Raw genomic sequence first — 22096 nt, 5'->3', positions numbered from 1 at the left:
AACTGGTGCAGCCACTGTGGAAGACAGTATGGAGGTTTCTCAAAAAAAATTAAAAATAGAATTACCATATGATCCAGTGATTCCACTACTGTGTATTTACCCAAAGAATATGAAAATACTAATTGAAAAAGATACATGTACCCTTATGTTTATTGCATCATTATTTATAATAGCCATGATATGGAAACAGACCAAGTGTCCATGGATAGATGAACGGATAAAGAAGAGGTGGTATATGGGTGCCTGGATGGCTCAGTCAGTTAAGCAGCCAACTCCTGGTTTCAGCTCAGGTCATGATCTCAAGGTTCATGAGTTTGAGCCCCACATCAGGCTCTGTACTGACAGTGGGGGGGCTGCTTGGGATTCTCTCTCTCTCTCCCTCTCTCTCTGCCCCTCTGTACTCTCTCTCTCTCTCTCTCTCTCAAAATAAATAGATAAAAAAAAAACTTAAAAAGGAGAGATGGTATATATATATATATATATATATATATATATAGGAATATTCAGTCACATTTGCAACAACATGGATGGATCTAAAAGCCATAATGCTAAGTGAAATAAGTCAGAGTAAGGCAAATACCATATGATTTCACTCATATGTAGAATTTAAGAAACAAAACAAAGAAAAAAGAGGCAAATAAACAAACAAGAAACCCCAGACCCTTAACTATATAGAGAGCAAAGGGATGGTTACCAGAGGTGGGTGGGGGGATGGGTGAAATAGGTGAAGAGGATGACAGTACCCTTATCATGATGAGTACTGAATATTATATGGAATTGTTGAATCACTATATCGTACCCCTGAAAATAATAGAGCACTGTATATTGATTATACTGGAATTAAAATAAAAAAATGAATTGCATTAAATAAATAGTATGCATCCCCAATAAATCAAAGATCTTGATAAAAGTTGGTTTGATTCCAGAAGAACAAACACTGGAAGCATGATCAACTGAATTTGAAAGGCATTTCTGGTGGCAAAGTGTGTGGCAGGAAAATATTTAGGTGAGGCACCTCTACAGTGTATAACAATAACATATATGTTTTTAAAATCTAGCATCAGCATTCTAGGAAGCAATGCAGATTTTTTTTTTCAGCTTTTATATGTCACACCATTTTTATAGGTATGGGAATGTGTCACCAATGATGACTAGAAAACCAACAAGTTTATGTTAGGAGTATTCTTCAGTCAGTGCATCTGGGAATCAGCACATCTGCTGTTAGCACTGCTCCTACAAAAGTTTGCCTCCAGCTGCTTGCATCAAGCTCTCTGTACAAGCCCACAGTGGCAGTCCTCTATCGTTGCTGCACAAGCCAGGCGAAATGCTCTCTCCCACTGGAGCTGCCCAGAGAACCCAGCCTGCCACCTACTGGCCAGAAGAAGGACCAGTCCCCTGTTGCTCTGGGTGGGCCTGAGGGCTGTGGGGGCAAGGAAAAGAAGAAAGAAGGGGAGAGTCTGTAAACAGTTGACACATAGAGCCTGGTTCTTCACTGGCACCACTGAGGATTGGTTAGAAATGCCCTGGAGTTAAAGGCTGTCTGCTCCTGTCAGCTCTCGACTTGCTCTCTGTCTGGCACTTTTCTCCCTGGAGATGCAGTCTCAAAGCAGTGTCTGCACTGTGAATACAATTAAATGAAAGCCTCTGGAAATGTCCAAGGGGAAATTAGATAACATGTGCTTTGATGCAGGGATTTGGAGTTTGAAGGTGAAAAAGATAGGCAAGGCATCAGAAGTCTGCATCTGTTTAGCTCCAGTTCAGCACATTAGCATTCTGCTAATGTGTCTTTGTAAGTTCCTCTCTGAAGTCAATTTGCTCAGTTTTTCTCAAGTATCATCAAAAATTTCAAACATCTTTTAGATTAAAAGAAGTCCTAAAGTTAGACTTCTCTTATGAGTGGATGCTGAAATCAATTTTTCCTTATATTTTTATCGGTTAACCAATGCAAGGGAAAAGTGCTTGCTGGTCCATTTGGGCTAGAACATTTGGTTCTCATTTTGCTGTCCTGGCAGGCACTAGCTCTGTGCATGGAGGAGACATTGTGTACTTCTGCCCCAGTCCATTCTCCAGCAGTGGGCCGCACACTTGGCTGTATCCCGTGGCTGGATAGTCCCTGAGAGAAGCATCCACTCTTCACTCTGAACTCAAATTCCCTCTCATTTCCCTCAGATGCTCCTACTGTGCCTTTTCCCCTCAATGTCATAATGTGTCTCCCTGAGTCAGAACCCACTCTCTGGTGTGCCTGACTCCCACCAATGGGTCAAGTATGTACTGCTCTCTTCAGCTTCTGACCAAGTCATCGGTGGGGGTCAGAGTGAAATGACCAGGACATCACACAGATGGTCAACGTAGGGCAGTGGGGACCTCTTCTCCCTTGAGGATCATAATAAGTAGCAGGGATCAGTAGAGCTCCATCTCCTTTTTACCTCCTGTATGACCACAGTAGCAATTTACTGAGCTTCTGCCCAGAGCCACCCTAAGGATAAATGAGAAATTGTTCTTGCCCTCAGTGATTTCTGCTAGAATGTGTACATGTGTGTGTATGTGTGATACATATGACCAGAGTAAAACCTTGTGGAATGCCATGGAACCTCACCAGAGTTTTGTGTAGAGAAGACCAGTATCTCCTCTCTCTCTGTCGGAGCCAAGATATCTTTTAAGGAGTGTTATGGTTAGAATAGAATCACTTAGTTGAGCTGCAGATCTTACAGAGTATCATCTTTAAATCTCTTTCTGGCTCTGATACCCCTGCTTTCCTCTTATAGCAACCCTTGTGGTTACCTTATTTCCACCTGAATAATCCAGGATAATCTCGTCTCAAGATCTTTAACATAATCACATCCATAAAGTCCATTCCGTCATGTAAGGTAACATATTCACACATTCCAGGGAATGGAATGTCACCATGTTTGAGGGTTATTGTTCTGTCTCCTACAGAGGACATCCATAGAGGACATCCATGTTGATATTACACTGCTCCATTACCTTCCTTGTTCTCCCTATTCCATTTAAAATTGAAGAAGGTGGCTCCACCGGTTTGCTTTTGCTTTTCTTTTTATGGCAATATTATATGGTGATCAAACACTGAAATACTAGTCAATGTATATGCCAAGGCCTTTCCCCACACCCTCCATTAGTTAACCATGCCCTCCCATTTGGCACTGATGCACTTGTTTGTTTGGACCTGAGTGTAGAGGAATGGCAGCTGATCTCCTGATTGAACATTGGCTCCACTGAGGCAAAAAGGTATGCCCTTCAGTCATATGGGAAGAAGGTGGGAGGACATTCTAGAGTCTTCTCTGAGACTGCTGTAGAATTTATGAGCAGAGAGTGGAAATTATGCTTAATAACCCAACCAATAGCAAGCCTCTTGCAATAGCAGCGTTAGTTTCTTATGCCCAGGTGGGCAGGCAATGCCCTAGAGTTTGAGTCCACACAGCAAAAATCCTAATACGGGGCAAACAGGAAGGAGGAACAATTACCCATTTGATATATCCTTTTGAAAGCTTGTCAGCCAAATTACTGTGGAAGAAGCCAGGGTGTTTAGACTTGGGTTTGAATCCCACCTGCATCCCTTAAGAGCTGTACAATTGTGGACAAATCACTTAACCTCACTGCACTTAAAGTTTTCTCACTTTTAAAACAGAGAATAATAATAACATTATCTAACTCACATAGTTGTTGTTAGCTGAAAATATCTAAGTCTGTGGTTCTCAATCTGTGATCCCTGTGTCACCAGCACATTCATTCATCAATATTAATCATTATTACCTGGGAGCTTGTTACAAATGCAAACTCTCTGGCCCCACCCAAGACATACTGCCTCGGAAACTCTGGGGTTGGAGAGCTTTATTCTATAAGACAATGGTGTGTAATACACATGGTAAAGTGTCTCACACAGGACTAGTAGTTCCTTAACAAATGTTGATTATAATTATCTTTATCTTCTCTGGGAGCTTCATTAAGTTTACCAAACTTTGTTTTTCAGTTATTGTTTGTTTTGGAAGAGCAAGGTCAGTGACAGATCTATGTTTGTTTACCAAGTCACGGTCTCTCTTTTTTTTTTTTTCCCAACTAAAAAAGCCACATGAATAACAAATTAGAGAAAACAGTGTCATTAGTTTGCATTTTGGCCGTGTCATTTTAACTCAGCAGAGAGAGAGTCACGTTCTCTGGCAGCTCCTGCTATCCTGAGTGTGCAGTCGTGAAGCCTGAGAACAAGGCCAGGCAGCGAGCCTGTCAGTTGTTTTATTCGTTTTGCTTTGTTGTTGTTGTTGTTGTTTTGTTTTGTTTTGTTTTGTTTTTTGGCTAAATGTAAGTGAACATGAGCACACACTTGCCTTAGCAAACAGAGCTTTATATCATGTTATGTATAAAATTTACCATAGTGATTCATCATGTAGTTTCTAAACATTAAGTAAAATAGATTCATCTGGGCCAAATTAAAAGTCAAAATATTTTTTTATGAAGAAATATAAATTCACTGCCAAAACCACAAGGGGAATGAGAAAAATGGCTAACACAAATCACCTTCAAACTCTGAGGAAAGCCTGACTTCTGAAAAAGCACTAACACAAACTTTGTAACCTACTGCCTAATAATATAATGGAAATTTAGAGAATTGTGGGCTCCCAGGATGTAGCAATGATTTACTAGTAATTCAGGCCAGATTCCCAAAGTCAGATATTTCCATTCCAGTAAATTTCCTGAAGAATGATGTCATGGAACCTCATATTATGTCACCAGAGCTGTATATTGGGTGGACATGAACTGAGATGACCCCATGATTAGGAAAAAGGAAACTCACATCACATGAACCTGGACTATGGGAGAGATGCTGTATTATGTGCACAATGATCACAGGATCACAGGATCATTGTGTGCATAATACAGAGCGTGATGAGTATTATCATCCTCATTGTCCAGAGGCTCTCAGAATTAAGTGCTTTGTCTAAAGTTCCAGTTTGTAAATGGCAGAGCCGGGATTGGAATCCATATCTTTGCTGTCAAGGCTCACTTCCTATACCACAGTACTTATGCCAAGTTATAACATGAGAGACACTGACAGGCTACTTGTTCCATGATGTCGCCTTGACTGATCTGCCTGTATGCCAAAAAAAAAAAAAAAAAAAAAAAAAAAAAAAAAAAAAAAAAAAAAAAAAAAGTCACCTCTAGGGTCATTTCTCTGGGAGTAAAAATTAGAATCAAAATGTTAATATTTTATTTGGCAGAAATATATTCACAGTGACTTTATTTATCAACAACAATGACAAAGTGGATTATACATGGTTAGGAAAATGAATCCATCAAAAAAGCAATATTAAAATAAAAAAGGGCTTATAGAAACATATAGATCTGGGTTTGAATCCCAAATTTATTACTTATTAACTGTGCACTAAATAAAGCTTGCTTAACTTCTTCATGCCTCAGTTATTTTTTTTTCTTATATGTGGATGGGGATAACACTTTCTGTTATAAAATATTGTGTGAAGATCCTGTGAGATCATGTATTTGTACTTAGCACAGTCTCTGTAATAAAGTAGTTGCTCAATAAGTGTTTACTGCATAAAGGATGAAGCAGGTCACTAATGATCATTACTGTAAAAGCACAAATGAATTTGTTGTCTAGTGGAGAGGAAGGGTGAGGACACGTAAGTTTTGGTTGGCGATAGCTGGGGAGGCATCATGTTGGTGTTGAGAAGTGGCCATGAGTATGAGGAATTTGGATGGTAAACAGAAAAGGCTGTTGAAAGGAAGTTGAGACAGCCGGAAGGTGGTCAGCTCACAGCCCTCTGATCAGGCTAAGCCCCTTCCCTACAAGCCTCTCCAATCCATTTCCTGCCACCTGCCCACACACACTTTATATGCTGTAATTCCCTGACCACATCATGATGGGTCATCCATCTGGGCTGTTGTTCATCTGTTCCCCCAAACTGTGTACCCCATGATTTTCACCCAGTTCACTTAATCTTTCATTCTTTGGGATTCAGTGCAAGCATCACCCTTCCAGGAAGCCTTCCGCAAACCTGCAGATTGGGCAAAGTGCCCTTTTGAGCCTGACCTCCGTGAGTATAGTCTCCTTTACTACTTCATACATTCCCAAAATTAGTGATTTGGTTATGGTTTGGTCTTTCTCACTACTCCATGAGCTGCTCCTAAGGGCAGGGTTTGTGTCTTAATCTTTATATTCCTAGAATTCAGTGATGTACTTAGTGTACAGTGTTTAAACACTAATTGGAATTAAAATGGACTGGGGTCAGGGTGGAAACATTAGGATTCCATGCCTATTTTGTGAGATTTTATTTGAGATTAGGCATACAAAAAAAAACAAACAAAAAATTATACAGGAAATTAGTAAATCCTCAAAATTCCTAGTTATAATAAGATGGTAATATTAATGAGTATAATAAATACTATAAATAGTAAAAACAAATCAGTCAGATTTTTCTCTCACAAAATCTATACAGATAGTAAAAAATCACCACTAGGGGCGCCTGGGTGACTCAGTCGGTTAAGTGTGCAACTCTTGGTTTCGGCTCAGGTCACCATCTCGTGGTTTCGTGAATCCAAGCCCTGCTTCAGGCTCTGCAGTGTCAGCATGCAGCCTGCTTGGGATTCTCTCTCCTTCTCTCCCTGACCATCCCCAATTCACACTGTCTCTCTCTCTCTCTCAAATAAATAAATAAATAAACTTAAAAAAAAACACCACTAAATAGAAAAGATGTCAGGCAGCCATTAAAGTTGATAAAATACAAGTCAGATCAGGCTCAGCTGGAAGCATGACCATGTCAAGAAAGTACAGCACCATAAAGTTCCACAGGAGCAGTTTTCAGGGAAACTCTTGGGGGGAAGTCACATTTCACACCTATTCAATTCCAGTTTTTCTCAGTTCAGGTTGTAAAAAATGAAGAGCTGGAATGGAGAACCATTATTTAATGGTTACCTTTGTGGGCCCTGAAGCCATTCTGTCTTTATTCGAGGCCTGCCTGCTCCATGTACTCGATGGATTTGAGCAAGAGAATTAGCCTCTGCTTACCTCAGTTGCCTCATCTGTAAGATGAGGATTGTTTTGAGTAATAAAAGAATTAATACATATAAGGGTTTAGAGCAGTACGTAGCTCATCACAAGTGCTCAATGAATATAATTATTCACTATCTTCAGCCCTTCTTTATGTTCTCTGTCAAATGCCAGTGTAGTCCAAATATATCCACCCATTTATCCATTTATTCTACAAATATTTTTGAGTGCTGTGTGCCTGGCACTGTGCTGGTTCCTAATGGCACAGAAAATAAAAAAGACATGGACCCTCTGCTTAGTAAGTTCACAGTATAGTGTGTGTGTGTGTGTGTGTGTGTGTGTGTGTGTGTGTGTACAAGGGAGTCTTGCAATTAAACATGTAATTATAACACAGGATGATGAATGTTGTAGAGGAGAAGAACACAACTCATTTAGATCATGAAGAGTGGGATCTAATGTAGTCTCAGAGGGTCAGGACAGGCTTTCTAGTAAAAGTGGTATCAAAGAGGAGTGTGAGTTAGCTGAGTGAGACTTGAGGGTGATGGGACAGGTGTGTTTTATAATGAATTAGCTGTGTTGGTATAGGCCTGAAAGCAAGAAAACTGAATAGGTCAGAATGGAAATCCAAGCAGGGAGTGACTAGATGCAAGGCTGGCCCAGGGGTGGGGGAGGAGGGAGCGGTCATACCACAAGGGGCCTTTCCTGCCACCACATAAGGAAGTTTGGCTCTATCCTTTCCCAGCTGGTGAACCCCTGAGGACATCTAAGCAGGGATAAAACATTTACCTAAGTTTGTTTATTTATTTATTTGTTTTGAGAGAGACAAAGACAGCGCAAGTGGGGGAAGGCAGAGAGAGAGAGGGAGACACAGAATCCCAAGCAGGCTCTGCACTGTCAGTGCGGAGCCTGACGCAGGGCTTGAACCCACCAAATGGTGAGCTCATGACTTGAGCAGAAACCAAGAGTTGGATGCTTAACCAAGGGAGCCACCCAGGCACCCCAGGGAGAAAGCATTTAAATAGTATCTATTGTTTGAACTGGTTCCTTTGGGAGGTTTTTCTAATTCTTGACATGTAGAATTTGCTGCTTCTGTCCCTCGGTTCTCCCATGGACTCCTATCACAGCATATAGCACTTTATGGAACTTAACCTGTTTGCAGGTTTGGGAGGCTGAGAGCTCCTCAAAGGCTGTTTTTTACTTATCTTTGTATCCCCAGAATCTAGAATAGCGCTTGGCACAGAGCTGGCACTCAATGGAAGCTTGATTGAAAACAAAAAGGTTGCTTTTAGCAAAAACTATTTTTTCTTATATTTTTAGAACAAAGCATTATCAGATAAAATCTGGGCAATCAAGTCCACAGTGAGTGGTTCTGCTCCCTGTAATGGCAGTGTGAGCCCTGAAAGCTGTTCTCTACCAGATTCAGAATCCATCACTGAACACTCCTATGTCAGGCACTAGGCTAGGCACTGAGGAAGTTATAGATACTCTTAAGACAGCATTAGATAGTTGTGAAAATATTGTATATATATACAAGACAACCCCCAACTCTCCATGGCCTACCAGTGCCTGACAGTGCTCACTTCTGTTTGTGAATGAATAATAAACAAAAAAGGTTTGACGAATGTGTGCTAAATGTTCTGAGAGTCCAGATGAGGAGAAATCTGTGAGATAGTTTAATCTGATAGGCTGGGACCTGGATGATAAAAAACCCCTCGTAAGATGGAAGGAAAGAGCAGATGATTCTGAAGAGAAAGGATCAACGAAAATCACTTCATACAGACTAATAATTCCTTAATGAAATCTAAACAATTGGAAATCATCAGATCTTGGATAATAGTCCAGGTATACTGGAATTCACCCAAGAGAACTAATTTTCCAGGCACATTATGATTTGGACGATACATGTGAAAGGGTAGCAGTTGCTTTAGCAGACAGTCTAACTGGGCTCTCATGACAATCTTAATGAAAGCAGAGTTAATTAGTTAATTAAAACAAAAGTGGCAAATGATAGTTTCTAAAACTAAGGTGGAGGCAATGCTAATGTTTCTGCCACCTTAGTAGAATGCCCAGAGAGGGTTTTACCTTCTGAGAAAATTTATGATTTAGAGCTACAGGCCTCTGCTGTTAATGAAACCATGAGATGCCCACTGCATCTTAGAAACTCAGCCCCACGACCCTGGAAATTCTGAATCTTGGAGAGCCAGAAGTTTAGACTCATCAAATTCAAAGCTTTATTTAGGTCAGAACTGGTTTTGTGTTCATTTGTCAATTTGCAGCTGAAGTGAAGGCCTTAAATGGAAGCATGGCATTATCCGCTTGACAGTGATTTGATGCTGCACCATGTCGTGCTGGAGAATTAGTGTCTAGAACCAAAATGTTAATCACAGGGACCTCTATACATTGATGGCATAAATAGTACGTTTCTATATAAAAAAAAGAAATCTATAGTGACTCACTCCCGTTTAAATAAAAATCTCCCTTTGCTATTTCAGTGAATTGAATGACTGACTCTTGGGTGCTTTTCTTTTTGGTACTCTAGGGTGAGCCTCTTTAACTTCCCAGAAAACTGCTAGATCTGTTAGAATTAGCTCTGTTTTTCCCTTAGGTGCTCAGAGAACAAAAGTGATTCTCTTTCCATGCCCAGAGGTGGAAATTGGCTCTTTCTGGTCCCCCTCTCACTGAAGATATGAATTACTCTTTGGTCCCCTAGAAACGTGTCTTCCCTTCGGCTCTGATGATATTTTCCATAGTGAGTCCCCTTTGTGCTACCGGTTCTCCAGAATGTTAAGAGATTACTTGAAAAAAATCGTCTTGTGTTCAACCAGCTTGGGAAGTGATGGAAAAGAATTAACAAATGAATGGTTTCTAGGCTGTAGAACTTCTCAGTGTTTATCCCTAAGTCACAAGGTTCTAAAAGAATAGTCAGAGTTTTTTCAAACTTGTTTGACCAAATAATTTTTGTTTTTTGTGGAACAATTTGTGAGACTAGCTTTCTGAAGAATACATTCTGGGGAATGCTGAGTTCTAACGCCAACAAGCTAAGGCTTGAGTTAAGAATGGCTGTATAACTAATTAGTTACAAGACTGTGGGCAAGTATTCTAACCATGCTGGACCCCAAGTTCCACATTTGAAAAATGGGAAAGATTATTGCTTCTACTTTCAATATTTTGTGACCACTAGATAATTCTACTACCATTACTACTGCCACTACTACTGCTAGGTACTACCACTTTCCATGGTAGACACTATTCATGGGCTTATCCCACAAGCACTTGACTTGCTTCTCTTTCTCCATTTCCCTCCTCCCTCTCCATTTCCATTATAGAAGGTGTAAAAGCTCAATGCAAGCTTTTTTCTACTCTCTTGCAGCCAGGGGTAGCTACATGAGACAGTTTGGCCAATGAGACATAAAGGCAGTTGTTATGGGATTCTGAGAAGACTGTTGTTTTCCCTAATAAAAGGATGCAGTGCATGGAACTGTTGTGGAACCATTAGTAAAAGGCCTGGGGAACAGCAGAGACGTCGGCTCTGGCACCACTGAGAGCATTGGAGGAACACCAGGAGCTGTCTGTCTATGTATTCTTGTAACGTGAGGAAAGCAAAACCCATACAAATCCTGTAAGTCTCTCAAAATCAGGCTTTCTCTTACTTGCAGCTGAACACATTTCTAAAAAGTTTACCACTTATTGAATGCTTTTAACGCACTAATAGCTAAGCATTTAACACTCATCACTTCATTTACTTTCACAACAGGGATCGTTATCTGCCATTTTACAGCTAAGGAGACAAACTGGCATACCTTGTTCAAATTCACACAGCTAGATTTCATTCCAGGTGTGGCTCCAAAGCCAGAACTATAAACTAGCTTTCCATATTTGCATCTACTGTCCTACATCTACTGCTCCAAGAGTGTGTCCTAACTTTTGGAAACACGGTCACTATAATCTCGGGAGGTATTTTTTTCACTCTAGAGTATGAAATTAGTGCCATCTTCAAAATGGAGCCCTAGCTTTCTGCCATCAGATATGGAAGGGATATGCATAGGCCTTTTCAAACAGGGCCCAGACCCACTCTGGGTTTCTAGGAGCCCACTTCTCCATGTAACAGATGTAAGAAAGCAGAACCAGGCTGGGTCCTGCATAGCAGCTGCTTTTCCCCAGAGACCTACAGTCAGAGAGTTAAGTTAACTACTTAAGCCCACCATAGATCCCAATAGATAGGTTTATTGGCATATTACAGAATTCAAGTCTGAGAAGCCCAACTAATGAAAGTAATTTAGAATAAAATGTGAAAATACTAGAAGCTCTGAGTTCACTTGTTTCCCCATTATTTAAGCCCTAGAGGTAGATTATGTTATACATACTGGCCTTTATAAAATAAAAGGGAAGATAAATGCATACATAGCCAGTTATGTCTTACAATGTGATAAATACTATATTAAGATTCTAAACATCTTGGTGTTGGATAACAGAGATGAAATACTTCATATGAGAGCTCATGGGAAACACAGAGGAAAATCATTTTAGTTTGGATCTAATTTATTTTTTAGGGTTATAGCTTAAAAGAAGGGGACAGGGGATTGTGTGATGCAAGGGTATTATAGTTTTTTCTGGCCTTTCTTCTATTGAAAGCAGGTTCCAGTCTGAGTGTGCTGGTTAAGGGCAAAAAAGAAGTCACTATATAATCAGACTATAGCCTGTCTCAGCTATAATCATACAGACCAGCATTTGACAAGAATGCGTGCAGAAAACCCAACAATTGCCAAAGGTCCCTCCTTATTCTCTTTGATGTTTTCATACTCAAATAATGCTGAATGCAAAATCCAATCATCAAGGACTACATGGCCATGTAATGAACACAAGTTAAAATACTGCCACAAATCTTGAGAATTTCTGTTTTCTATTGGCACTATTAGTGAATTTTGTTATTTATGTTGCCCCTTATTTACTGAAGTATAAATAAAATAGTTGAAAATGTAACCTAATGTTACTAGAGGTATGTTAGAATTATAGCAATGCATCAGATCAGTGGATGGGATTAATGACCTGATTCTTGAGCAGAAACTGAGGACCACAGGAGTGCAGGAGATATTTATAATACAGATCACAGTAGGCTTAATGTTATAAAAGGTGGTAGAACCACCAGGGGATAGTAGTACAGGGGATGCATTACTACCTTGCCAAATTTATTTGCTCAATAAATATACCAAAGATTATTTAGTGTCTTCTATGTGTCAAGCACCCTTCTTGGGACTTCCAGGCACTGGAGGCACAGCAATGACAAGATAGAGAAGGCTCTCACTCCCAAGGAGCTTATTCTGCTTAAATTAGGATGAACGGTATCCTCTACAATCTGGCAAGGAACTAGACCATGTAAAAATGGAGATACTCTGGAAGCTCAGGCTGTGTAATTAATGTGTCTATGGATCTATACTGCCTTTTATGATGCTCTCTTCGTTATTAGGATCATCTTGTTTGCATACCTGACACAGAAGTTTTCAGGTGTGGAAGAAGACTGACAATTGTTAACGTAGTTAAAAATAATAGCAAACAAACACTTAAGAAGTGCTTCCTGCATGGCATACACTTTACATGTATTTACTCGTTTAGTCTCACAACCACTGTGTGAAGTCTGTATTTCATTATCTTCATTCATCAGAGGAGGAAATTAAGGCATAGAGAGGTTAACTGATTTGCCTATGGTCCCACAGCTGGTGGGCAATGCTGCCAAAGTTCAATCCCAGAGCTGCCTAGCTCTGCACTCTGATATGTTCATTGAAATATCTACTGTGTACCTGGCCTTTACACATATATTATTTCTTTCACTCTTTTACAATCCTCTGAGGTAGATGATATGATCTTAACGTGGCAGATGAAGAAACTAAGCCTCAGACAGAAGAAATAGCAGTGCCAGTATTCAGACTCAGGAGAAACTGGCTACAAAACCATGTTCTTCACCACTGCTCCACACTGTCTAAGTAGCCTGCCCTAATGAGTTTTTGGGGTGCTTAGGCACAAGCTCACAATTCTATCCCTCTGGCAACCTGTTTTTTTTTTTTTTTTTTTTACCTATCAGGATGCCTTGGAAGGCACAGGATGCCTTGGAAGGTGCCTTGGAAGGTACCTTGAACAATGTACATATTACTTGAAGAAAGAGTTTAAACAAAGGCTGGTAAAATTGAAGTTTGAAAAATACATTTTCTCGGGGCGCCAGGGTGGCTCAGGTGATTAAGTGTCCGACTTCAGCTCACATCATGATCTCACGGTTCGTGAGTCTGAACCCCGCATCGGGCTCTGTGCTGACAACTTAGAGCTTGGAGCCTGCTTCAGATTCTGTGTCTCCTTCTCTCTCTGTCCCTCCTCCATTCACACTCTGTCTCTCTCTCTCTCAAAAATAAATTAATGTTAAAAATTAAAAAAATATATATATAATACATTTTCTTAGACAAAATAAAAGGCTGATCTTGCAGAAGTTTCAGAAAAAGAATATTTTAGGGAGGGAGGAGTTAAGAAAGCAGATGGAAAATATTCTGGCAAGTTAAATATATGAAGGGCCTTTTGTGGACAGACCATGATATTGTCACAATTTATTGAAGTAGGAGAAGACACTGTTGTTTTCCCCATGATTTACAATTTAGTTAAATACCTTGAACAATGTACATGGAAAGCAATGAGAGGCATACAAGAATTAGGAAAAAAAAATAAAAGAGGCAAGGATAGAAGTTAATAATGCAAATGAATTAAGCTATGTGATTAAGTATTCTGAGTGCTTTTCAATCCTCAGAAGACATGGTATCTTTATCATCACCATTATTCAGGCTTTGAAGAATTAGGGCTGATGGAAAGGTGGGACTTTCCATGCAGGCTAAATGATAGTATAAGAGAACTGTTCAAGCAATAATATTTAGCTATTTATCTTCCACTTGTAAGTGGTTTGTCTTCCACTTATTTATCTAGATTTTAGGAAAATTGTCAAATCTCTGTAGAGTGAGCAGATAATGTTCTGACTAGCTCTTCTGACTGATATGCCCTTCTTAAATGGAGGAAGTCCTTATTCCCAGTAACACCCTATGTAGCCTTTTTAATACCTCCCAATTTGTTCCCAAGCCACTGATCTCTTTGCCCCCATACTGGGAAGTTATTAGTTGAACTAATTTCATATCAGCTGTGCACAGAGGCCACCGTCTCCCCTTCCTCAGAGAAGCAGGGAAGGAGCAAGTGATTACTAGCCAGGCTTACCACTGGTGTGAATCTGAGCAGCTCTATGGGATGATAAGTTACACTTTCAGTTCTTAAGAGTCTGTCATACTTAAACAGACTTTAAGGAACCACACTTCTCTGGGACAACATGGAATATAGTAATCTATGCTGCCAGTATTCCCCAGATGTTTATTAAAGATACAGATCTTAATTGGCTAAAAAAAAAAAAAGATGATCTCATTGCCTTTTGAAGTGCTATAGGCGTCATTTATCACTTAGAGAAGTGCCTCACATAGGGGTAAATCACTGGCTGTTGGCTTATTTGCAGATAAGAGGTGACCAATAGCTACTACCTGGGATACTGAGCATGAAGGATGGGGTGGGACTGTGGGCCACAATGGGAAAGTGGCTAGTTGTTTAGGAAGATTATATGCAAAGTCCCTTTGTTTTGACCCTTTCAGATTCTTAGACATTTCCTTAAGAGTTCAAATTGCCCATTAAGAACTAAAATATAAATTCTACATTCACATGCCTCTATGGGATGAACAGTCAAGGACTCTGCTGAGCTTGGAAAAGGTTCAGGCACATAACGCAGTCAGGTGTGTGAGGTTCTTGGCACTCTGTGCTCAGCATTGATCTTTGTTAACAATAAATTCTCTACTGTGTTCTGGGAACTAGAATTTGGTCCACTATGTTCCTCTGTACCCTCTGGACCTGGAGGTCCTTTCCTTGGCTTAATGACTTAACCGTGCTCTCCCTGTCCCTTTGGACCTCACTTCTCTTTTGCCGAAACTCTGCTTTTGTTCTTTATCTCAACTTCTCTGTTTCTGGCTTTGGCATAAGTAACTGGCTCTACATCCAATTAACCCCATGAAAACCATTCAATGAGAAGGCCAAGGCCCCTTTCCCAGCACCCTGCCTCCCACAGTTTTCATTCACTCAGATATTTTACACTTAAAAGACCCAGGAAGCAAATGTCACTGCTTCAGCTACAGGGACCAGTGCCCCACACCTCCCCCCCACAACCTTTACCTTAGGGTTTCCCCAGAGGAGCCCCTCCTCTTCCACAGGTTGACTAGGCTGCTGGACCTGCTGGCTGCTGAGGATGACTTGCCATCCCCCACATGCATGCGCACCACGGTGGATGTGGTGAAGGCGCTGCGCACGTTTCTCTCCGGTTTGGCCAGGATGATGTATACTTTTGGCACAAACATGCAGCCCAGCGCCACTGTGGCACTGAGGCTGACTGAAAAACACATGGTGATGATTTTGTAGTTGCTGCCAAAGTAGATTGGCACAAAGGCCAGCCATATGATGCAGGTGGTGTACATGGTGAAGGCGATGTACTTGGCCTCATTGAAGTTAGCTGGAACGTTTCTGGTCTTGAAAGCATAGAAGGTACAGCTCAAAATCAGCAAACCATTGTATCCAAGAGGAGTGACAACTCCTAGGTTGGTGGTATTACAAATCAGGTAGACTTCACGAATGCTTGGGTAATCGTGCATTATATCAGGAGGCTCCATTATAAAGAGGGCAACGATGATGCCCAACTGAATGCATATGAGGATGAAAGCAATCACTAGCTGGGCACAGGCACTCATGAACCTGGGCTTTTTGGTACAGATCTTCTTCTTGCTGCCAGCCAGGATCCTTGCAATACGATTGGTCTTGGTTACGAGGGCTGAGTAGCTCATGGCTGGAGAAAGACCAATACCAATTCTCTGAAGGTAGCAATAAATCTGTTTGGGCTTTGCAATGAGGCAGAAGGTACATAAGTAACCCAGGCAGATGCCAGCAAGGATAATGTAGCAGAGTTCCCTGCTGGAGGACTTGACTACTGGAGTATCACGGTAAATGATGAAGACTGCAGTAACAAATAGGGTGGCCAGCAGGCCGAGGCAGGCAAACACAACAGCGGCAATGGGTTCAGGGTCACCCCAGCGAAGATACTGTACTGGGATCAGATCACAACCTGCAGAGACACAGACACATATTGGAAAAAAAAAGGAAGAAACATTTACTTGGGTCACTTGTGCCTAAGTTACAAGCAGCTGCCAATGACCCTTTCACTTTGACTACAATCTGCCTTCTAATCTCAGTCTCCTATAGTACTCATTTCTTCATATATTCATTCATAAAATATTTATCTTTATAGTATTAAACACAGACTCTGGGATAGGAGCTGTTCTCGGTTCTGAAAACAAAATGGTGAAGAACATGTTCTTTGCTCTCATAAAAAATAATTGGGGAGGGAGTGCTTCTAAATAATTACTTACAACTGTGATAAAGGCCATTAAGAAGCACAGCATGGTTCCTGACACTGTGTAAGCAATAAAAGCCTCCTTCAACAGGAATTAGCAAATGGAAGTGTTGGTTTGGCTGAGTTTGGGGATTCAGTAGGTTTGGCACACAGAGATTAATTGTAAGGAAAGAGCTAGGGGGCAATGGAGGCACAAAAGGAGGCCACCTACCAAGTGTAATGGGTGGCCTAGATAAGGCTGGGAGGTAGGCAGCAAGGGATCTTGCAGTGCAGAGTGACCTAGAGTAATAGGAAGTCATGGGAGGGATCTATGTACAGGAGAGGAATGGCATGGTCAGACCTGTTTTAAATATTCCTTTGGTTGCTGTGTGGATTTGGAATGAGATAAAAGTGTGGACAGATTTGAAAATTATTTGAGGCAATATAGAGAGTTTAAATGGATGTGGAGCTACGTGAGAGGTCAAGACATCAAGGATGGCGATCATTGGATCCATCTATGCCGTCCTTGAATCCACTGTAATAGAACAGTTAGGATTTTCAGAGAACTCTATGGTTCTAGTGTTATCAAGAGAAGACACTTTAAAAGAAAAGAGGGAGGCAGGAGAGGAAAAATGACCCCAGAGACAAAAAATTGGCTTGTGTGGGAAGTGCCAATACTCCTAAAATTATTTTCGACTCATGGCTTGCAGGTTTTTATATCACTTCATTACACATCAGAAAAAAGTGACAAACTTGGCATCATTTAGGTTATGCACCTTCTTTTCACATTTCTTTATTTAGGACTGTGGTCCTCAAACTGGGCTACACACTGGAATCACCTGGAGACATTTTTTAAAAATACTGTGGCCTGGGTCTCAGTGTTAAGTTTCTAATTTAATTGGTCTGAGTATCAGGAATTTTAAAAGACACTTTAAGTGCTTCTAAATGTGCAGCCAAAGATGAGAGCCACTGCTTTAGCCACATTTCTGTGTGTGTGTGTGTGTGTGTGTGTGTGTGTGTGTGTGTGTATGTGTGAGGTAGCATGTGTTACATTTAATAGAAACATAAAAATAAAGAAACTATCTTGAGTGAGTAGGAATGGAATTAAACAATCTGGAGCACTGGATAGTTGAGGAATATTTTACTACTTGCCAACAAATATCCATTCTCCCCTTTATTCTCAGCAACATATCTCCAATTTCAGTTGGGGGTAGTAAAGGGTGCAGCTAAAACACTACATTTTCTAGCAACCTTTTGTAGTCTGATGTGCTATGTGATGGTGTTTTACCCAGAGAGATAGATGTAAGCCGGCAACTCCTTAAAGGAACGTGACTCATCTTGGAGAGTACCGTTTTTGCCCCTTCTGGCTTTCTCCTTCTCCTGCCTGGAATATAAACATGGTGGCTAGAGCTCCAGCAGTTACCTTGGAATATAAGGTAACTAAGGACAGAAAATGTGTTCTGAGTTTTGGGAGAGAAAAAATAGAGGGAGCCTGAATCCCTGTTAACTATGGAACCTCTGACTAGATCTAGACTATGTATATCACATTTATCTTGTTTAAGCTACTTTTTCCCCCTGATGTATGCAGCCAACCCAAATCCTAATTGATATAGGTGTAAGATTTTTCTATTAAATTTCCATTACCCATGATCAAGGGTGTTGTAGTAAGTGGTTTTGAATACTAATGGTTACTAGGAGGTACGAGAGATGACAATAAGTACTGGTAGTAAAGAAGCATTTGGTTCTTTCAAAATACGCCTAAAAGCAGCTCTTGTAAAAAGGAAACATTCTCTGTCCCTTATTTCTGCCTTGCCTGTCTCTTTCTTCAAAATCTCAGATTTCAAACAGTACCATTAATATTATTGTTAAATTCATTATGGGGTTTATTTATTTTTAATTTTTTTAATCTTTATTTATTTTTTGAGAGAGAGAGAGAGAGAGAGAGAGAGAGCGAGCAAGCGCTTGAGCAGGGGAGGGGCAGAGAGAGAGAGGGAGGCACAGAATCTGAAGCAAGCTCCAGGCTCTGAGCTGACAGCACAGAGTCCAATGCAGGGCTCAAGCTCAGGGACAGTGAGATCATGACCTGAGCCAAAGTCGGAGGCTTAACGGACTGAGCCACCCAGGCATCCCAATTCATTATAGGTTTAATAGAATTTGTGAGTTAGCATAGAATTTTCAGCACAATTTACAAAATTGTTTCTATGGAAAAATGCATTCTTATTTTAAAAACTTGATTATTTAATATTGAAACGAAGTGCTTTTAACTTAAAAAATGTAGATGGCCTAGACTAAATATAATTATTTTGCATAATGTCATTAATTATAAATAAACACATATCTCATTGCTAATGAACATACCTGAATCCTTATTTTTAGGCATCTATGTTTACATATACTGATTATATGTTGGGATTCAATATTTGAGGCTTTAGTATACAATGGGGTTTAGTTTCATACTTATATAGATTTGTTCCTTGCAGAGACTATTTTACAACAGAAAAATAGGTATTAATCACTCCTCCCCTTATTTTTCCATAATTGTTTGTTTAGAACACATATATTACAATTAAATTTATTATCTACTACAGTTAATTCTAAAGGGTCCTGTTTCTCCTCCTAGGTCATGAGCTATTAATGTCCACAGTAACTTACTGGTATAGGAAGCATGTTATGTGGTACGTGAAGTGGGAATCCTTTCATTAGCTAAAGATAATGAACTGATGGGGCGCCTGGGTGGCGCAGTCGGTTAAGCGTCCGACTTCAGCCAGGTCACGATCTCGCGGTCCGTGAGTTCGAGCCCCGCGTCAGGCTCTGGGCTGATAGCTCAGAGCCTGGAGCCTGTTTCCGATTCTGTGTCTCCCTCTCTCTCTGCCCCTCCCCCGTTCATGCTCTGTCTCTGTCCCAAAAATAAATAAACGTTGAAAAAAAATTAAAAAAAAAAAGATAATGAACTGAAAAAAAATGTATAAATATTTATTACTTTTTTCTGCTGCTCTGCTAAATCTTAATTGCTTTTGTATAGATATAATTAGCACCGTAATTCTAAATGTTCTCCCGTGACAGCATTCACCACTATTTTTACATCAAACATATTCTTGAACTCTTCCTATGTAACCCATTAACATCATGTCTGAAACTAAAGAAAACCCCATCAGATACATACATAGGAAGAAATGTACATAAGGCATGCCTCTAATGTGGTGTGAATATTTTCACAAATTTACAAGAATTTATACATTCAAATGCATGTTTTTTTTCATTTAATGTGAACCACTCAGAAGACTTTATGTTTAGTTTAATGATGCTGCCATTGCACAAAATACTTTTGTAACTATTCTCTCGGAATAGAAAATTGGATTCTGATTAGAGTGTTATAATCACTGAATCTTATAATTGGATAAGTTCTTAGAGTTTCCAAAAACGGATGTGCATCACAATCACTTGCAGAGTCTACAAAAATACAACTCAAGGGCCTAACTTAGGGGATTTTTAATCAGTACATTTGGGATAAGACAAAGGAATCTTATTTTGAATAAGCAAGCTCAATGATTATACAACTGATCGCTGGTCCTTGGTTGGCAGCCCAACCATAGACTATTAATGCAGTGTGTGATTTCTCATCCAGTGTGTGAATGTCTTACATGATAATTCTAAGATGTGATCACCCTAACCCTACCTACGACTTTCCATAAACTATATTGTCTCAGGGCCAGGATTAGGGGTGGAGGAAGACAGATTAGAAAAACCATAGGTCAGGATGACAGGTGGAGGTTGGAGGTGAATAAACTGGTTAGAAGGATATCACAAGAGGATAGTCATGGGATATAGGGCAAAAACTAAGTCATTGTACTCAAGGAAACACTGGGCTGGTAAAGACATTTTAGACCTAGCATTGAAAAAGATTATGAGGCAGACAGAAGAGTCAGGAGAGAGGCTTTTAACCAAGTTGACAGCAATGCTATTAACTAAGATGAGGGCTGCAGGAAGAAAATAGTCACATTTTATGAGGATGATATCTAGTTCCAATTTGGACATGTTGTGTTTGAAATGTCTATGAGTTACTGAGTAGGTAGAAGCAGAGGTATATAAGAGATATCAGGGTGGAAGTTATAGCTTTAGGAATCATCTGTTTACAGGTGGAAATATGAGACATGGAAATAAAGGCAATTAATGAGGAAACACACAGATATTGATGAAAGCAAAGCCTAGAAGTCTGGCATAACACCAATATTAAGGAATGGCATAGGAAGAACATATGTCAGGAAGACATAAGGTAGACCAGCTGAAAGGAAAGAAGTGTATCAGAAGTCAAAGGAAAGTGGTCAATTGGATGGCCCACCACACCCTTCTCTAACAATATAATTCAAGTTTTCTTTTTTAAAAAGCCTTTACAGGGGGATCACACAAAGCTTTGAGCTTCATGTTTGCAGATATCTCTTCTGGGGATATATCTTTCTCTTATATCTTTCCCCTTTTACTACTGTTAGATCTACAGTATTTATTTGAACAAGGTGGTATCCTTCCATTGCTATATTCCTATCATGGAACATAGTCTTCCAAATCTCAGAATAATGCTAATTCTATTATGAGATAAATTAAAATTCTCATTGATTACCACCTCTTCTGTGTGCATTGGTTTACAAACATTTGAATGCCCTGTTATTTTTCCTAAATCTTTCTTTATTTCCTTCTTAGAATTACTGGGCATTTTTTCCATTGATTTTTTTAAGTCCCTCTTTCCTTCTTTGTATAATGATAAGTTACTGGAAGTAGTCTTAGTGTACTGGTCAGTTACTACATACTAGCAGGATATATAAAGTTTAACTAAGAATCTATCTATCTATCTATCTATCTATCTGTTTTACTATAAATTTAATCAATTTAGCATATGTTATGTTTTAGATTAAAGAATCTTGATCATGTCAATGAAGTTCCCTCCTGGCAAGCATATTAGAGTTTCATAGAGGATGCACAACATTGCAGTCCTTTCTAGAAATGCAGATGATAAATACACTAGAAAACCAAAACCTATTTTCTGATAACATCTATTTAAGTAGCTATCTACTTCTCACTGTCCTCCTCTTTCATGCTTGATTCTTATTCTGTGGTTCTCTAGTATAATCTATCCTTGCATAGCTTGAAGTGATATATATTGAAAATACAAGAGGCTTTCTTTTTAAAGGTACAGTGGACTGCCAAAACTGTATTATCCACATTTTGTCTTGTGATTCCAGGAATGTGCTTTCCATACCTCTAGTGGGAGAATGGATACTCCACTGATTTCCTGAACACTTAAAAACAATATGACTGCTTAGCAATATCTAGTACACATGCTTATTTTGGGGGGCATTAGTCCTACAGGATTAATATTCCTGTAGTTAATAATTCCTAGACTATTACATTTTCAAATCCCATTCCAGGTGTCTGTTTATGCAGAAGGAATGAAGAGTCAAAGAATCTGGGATGGATTGCTGATATTCTATAAGTAAGCTAGGGAGGAACTCCTTAACAAGCTCCATATATTTTTTATTTTTATTTTTAAATTATTTTTTTAAATTAAAAAAAAATAATTATTTATTTTTGAGACAGAGAGAGACAGAGCATGAACGGGGAAGGGTCAGAGAGAGAGAGGGAGACAC

The 22096-nt window shown here is 39.7% G+C and overlaps 1 protein-coding gene across 5 annotated transcripts in view; it reads right to left on the bottom strand.

Moving 5' to 3' along the window:
* Nucleotides 1-22096, bottom strand: part of GRM5 (glutamate metabotropic receptor 5) — a 524773-nt gene that overhangs the window by 41249 nt on the left and 461428 nt on the right. For 4 of the 5 annotated variants that reach the window (XM_023239349.2, XM_023239348.2, XM_023239351.2 and 1 more), the window contains exon 8: nucleotides 15251-16190. In XM_023239349.2, coding sequence (XP_023095117.1) covers nucleotides 15251-16190 — 940 coding nt within the window. Of the gene's footprint in view, nucleotides 1-15246; nucleotides 16191-22096 lie in introns of those variants that run through there. The other variant, XM_045038635.1, reaches the window with a different exon arrangement.

The sequence above is a fragment of the Felis catus genome, chromosome D1, assembly GCF_018350175.1.
Source record: "Felis catus isolate Fca126 chromosome D1, F.catus_Fca126_mat1.0, whole genome shotgun sequence".
NCBI lineage: Eukaryota > Metazoa > Chordata > Mammalia > Carnivora > Felidae > Felis > Felis catus.
The sequence above is the reverse complement of the archived record's forward strand: the minus strand, read 5'-3'. Positions and strand labels throughout refer to the sequence as shown.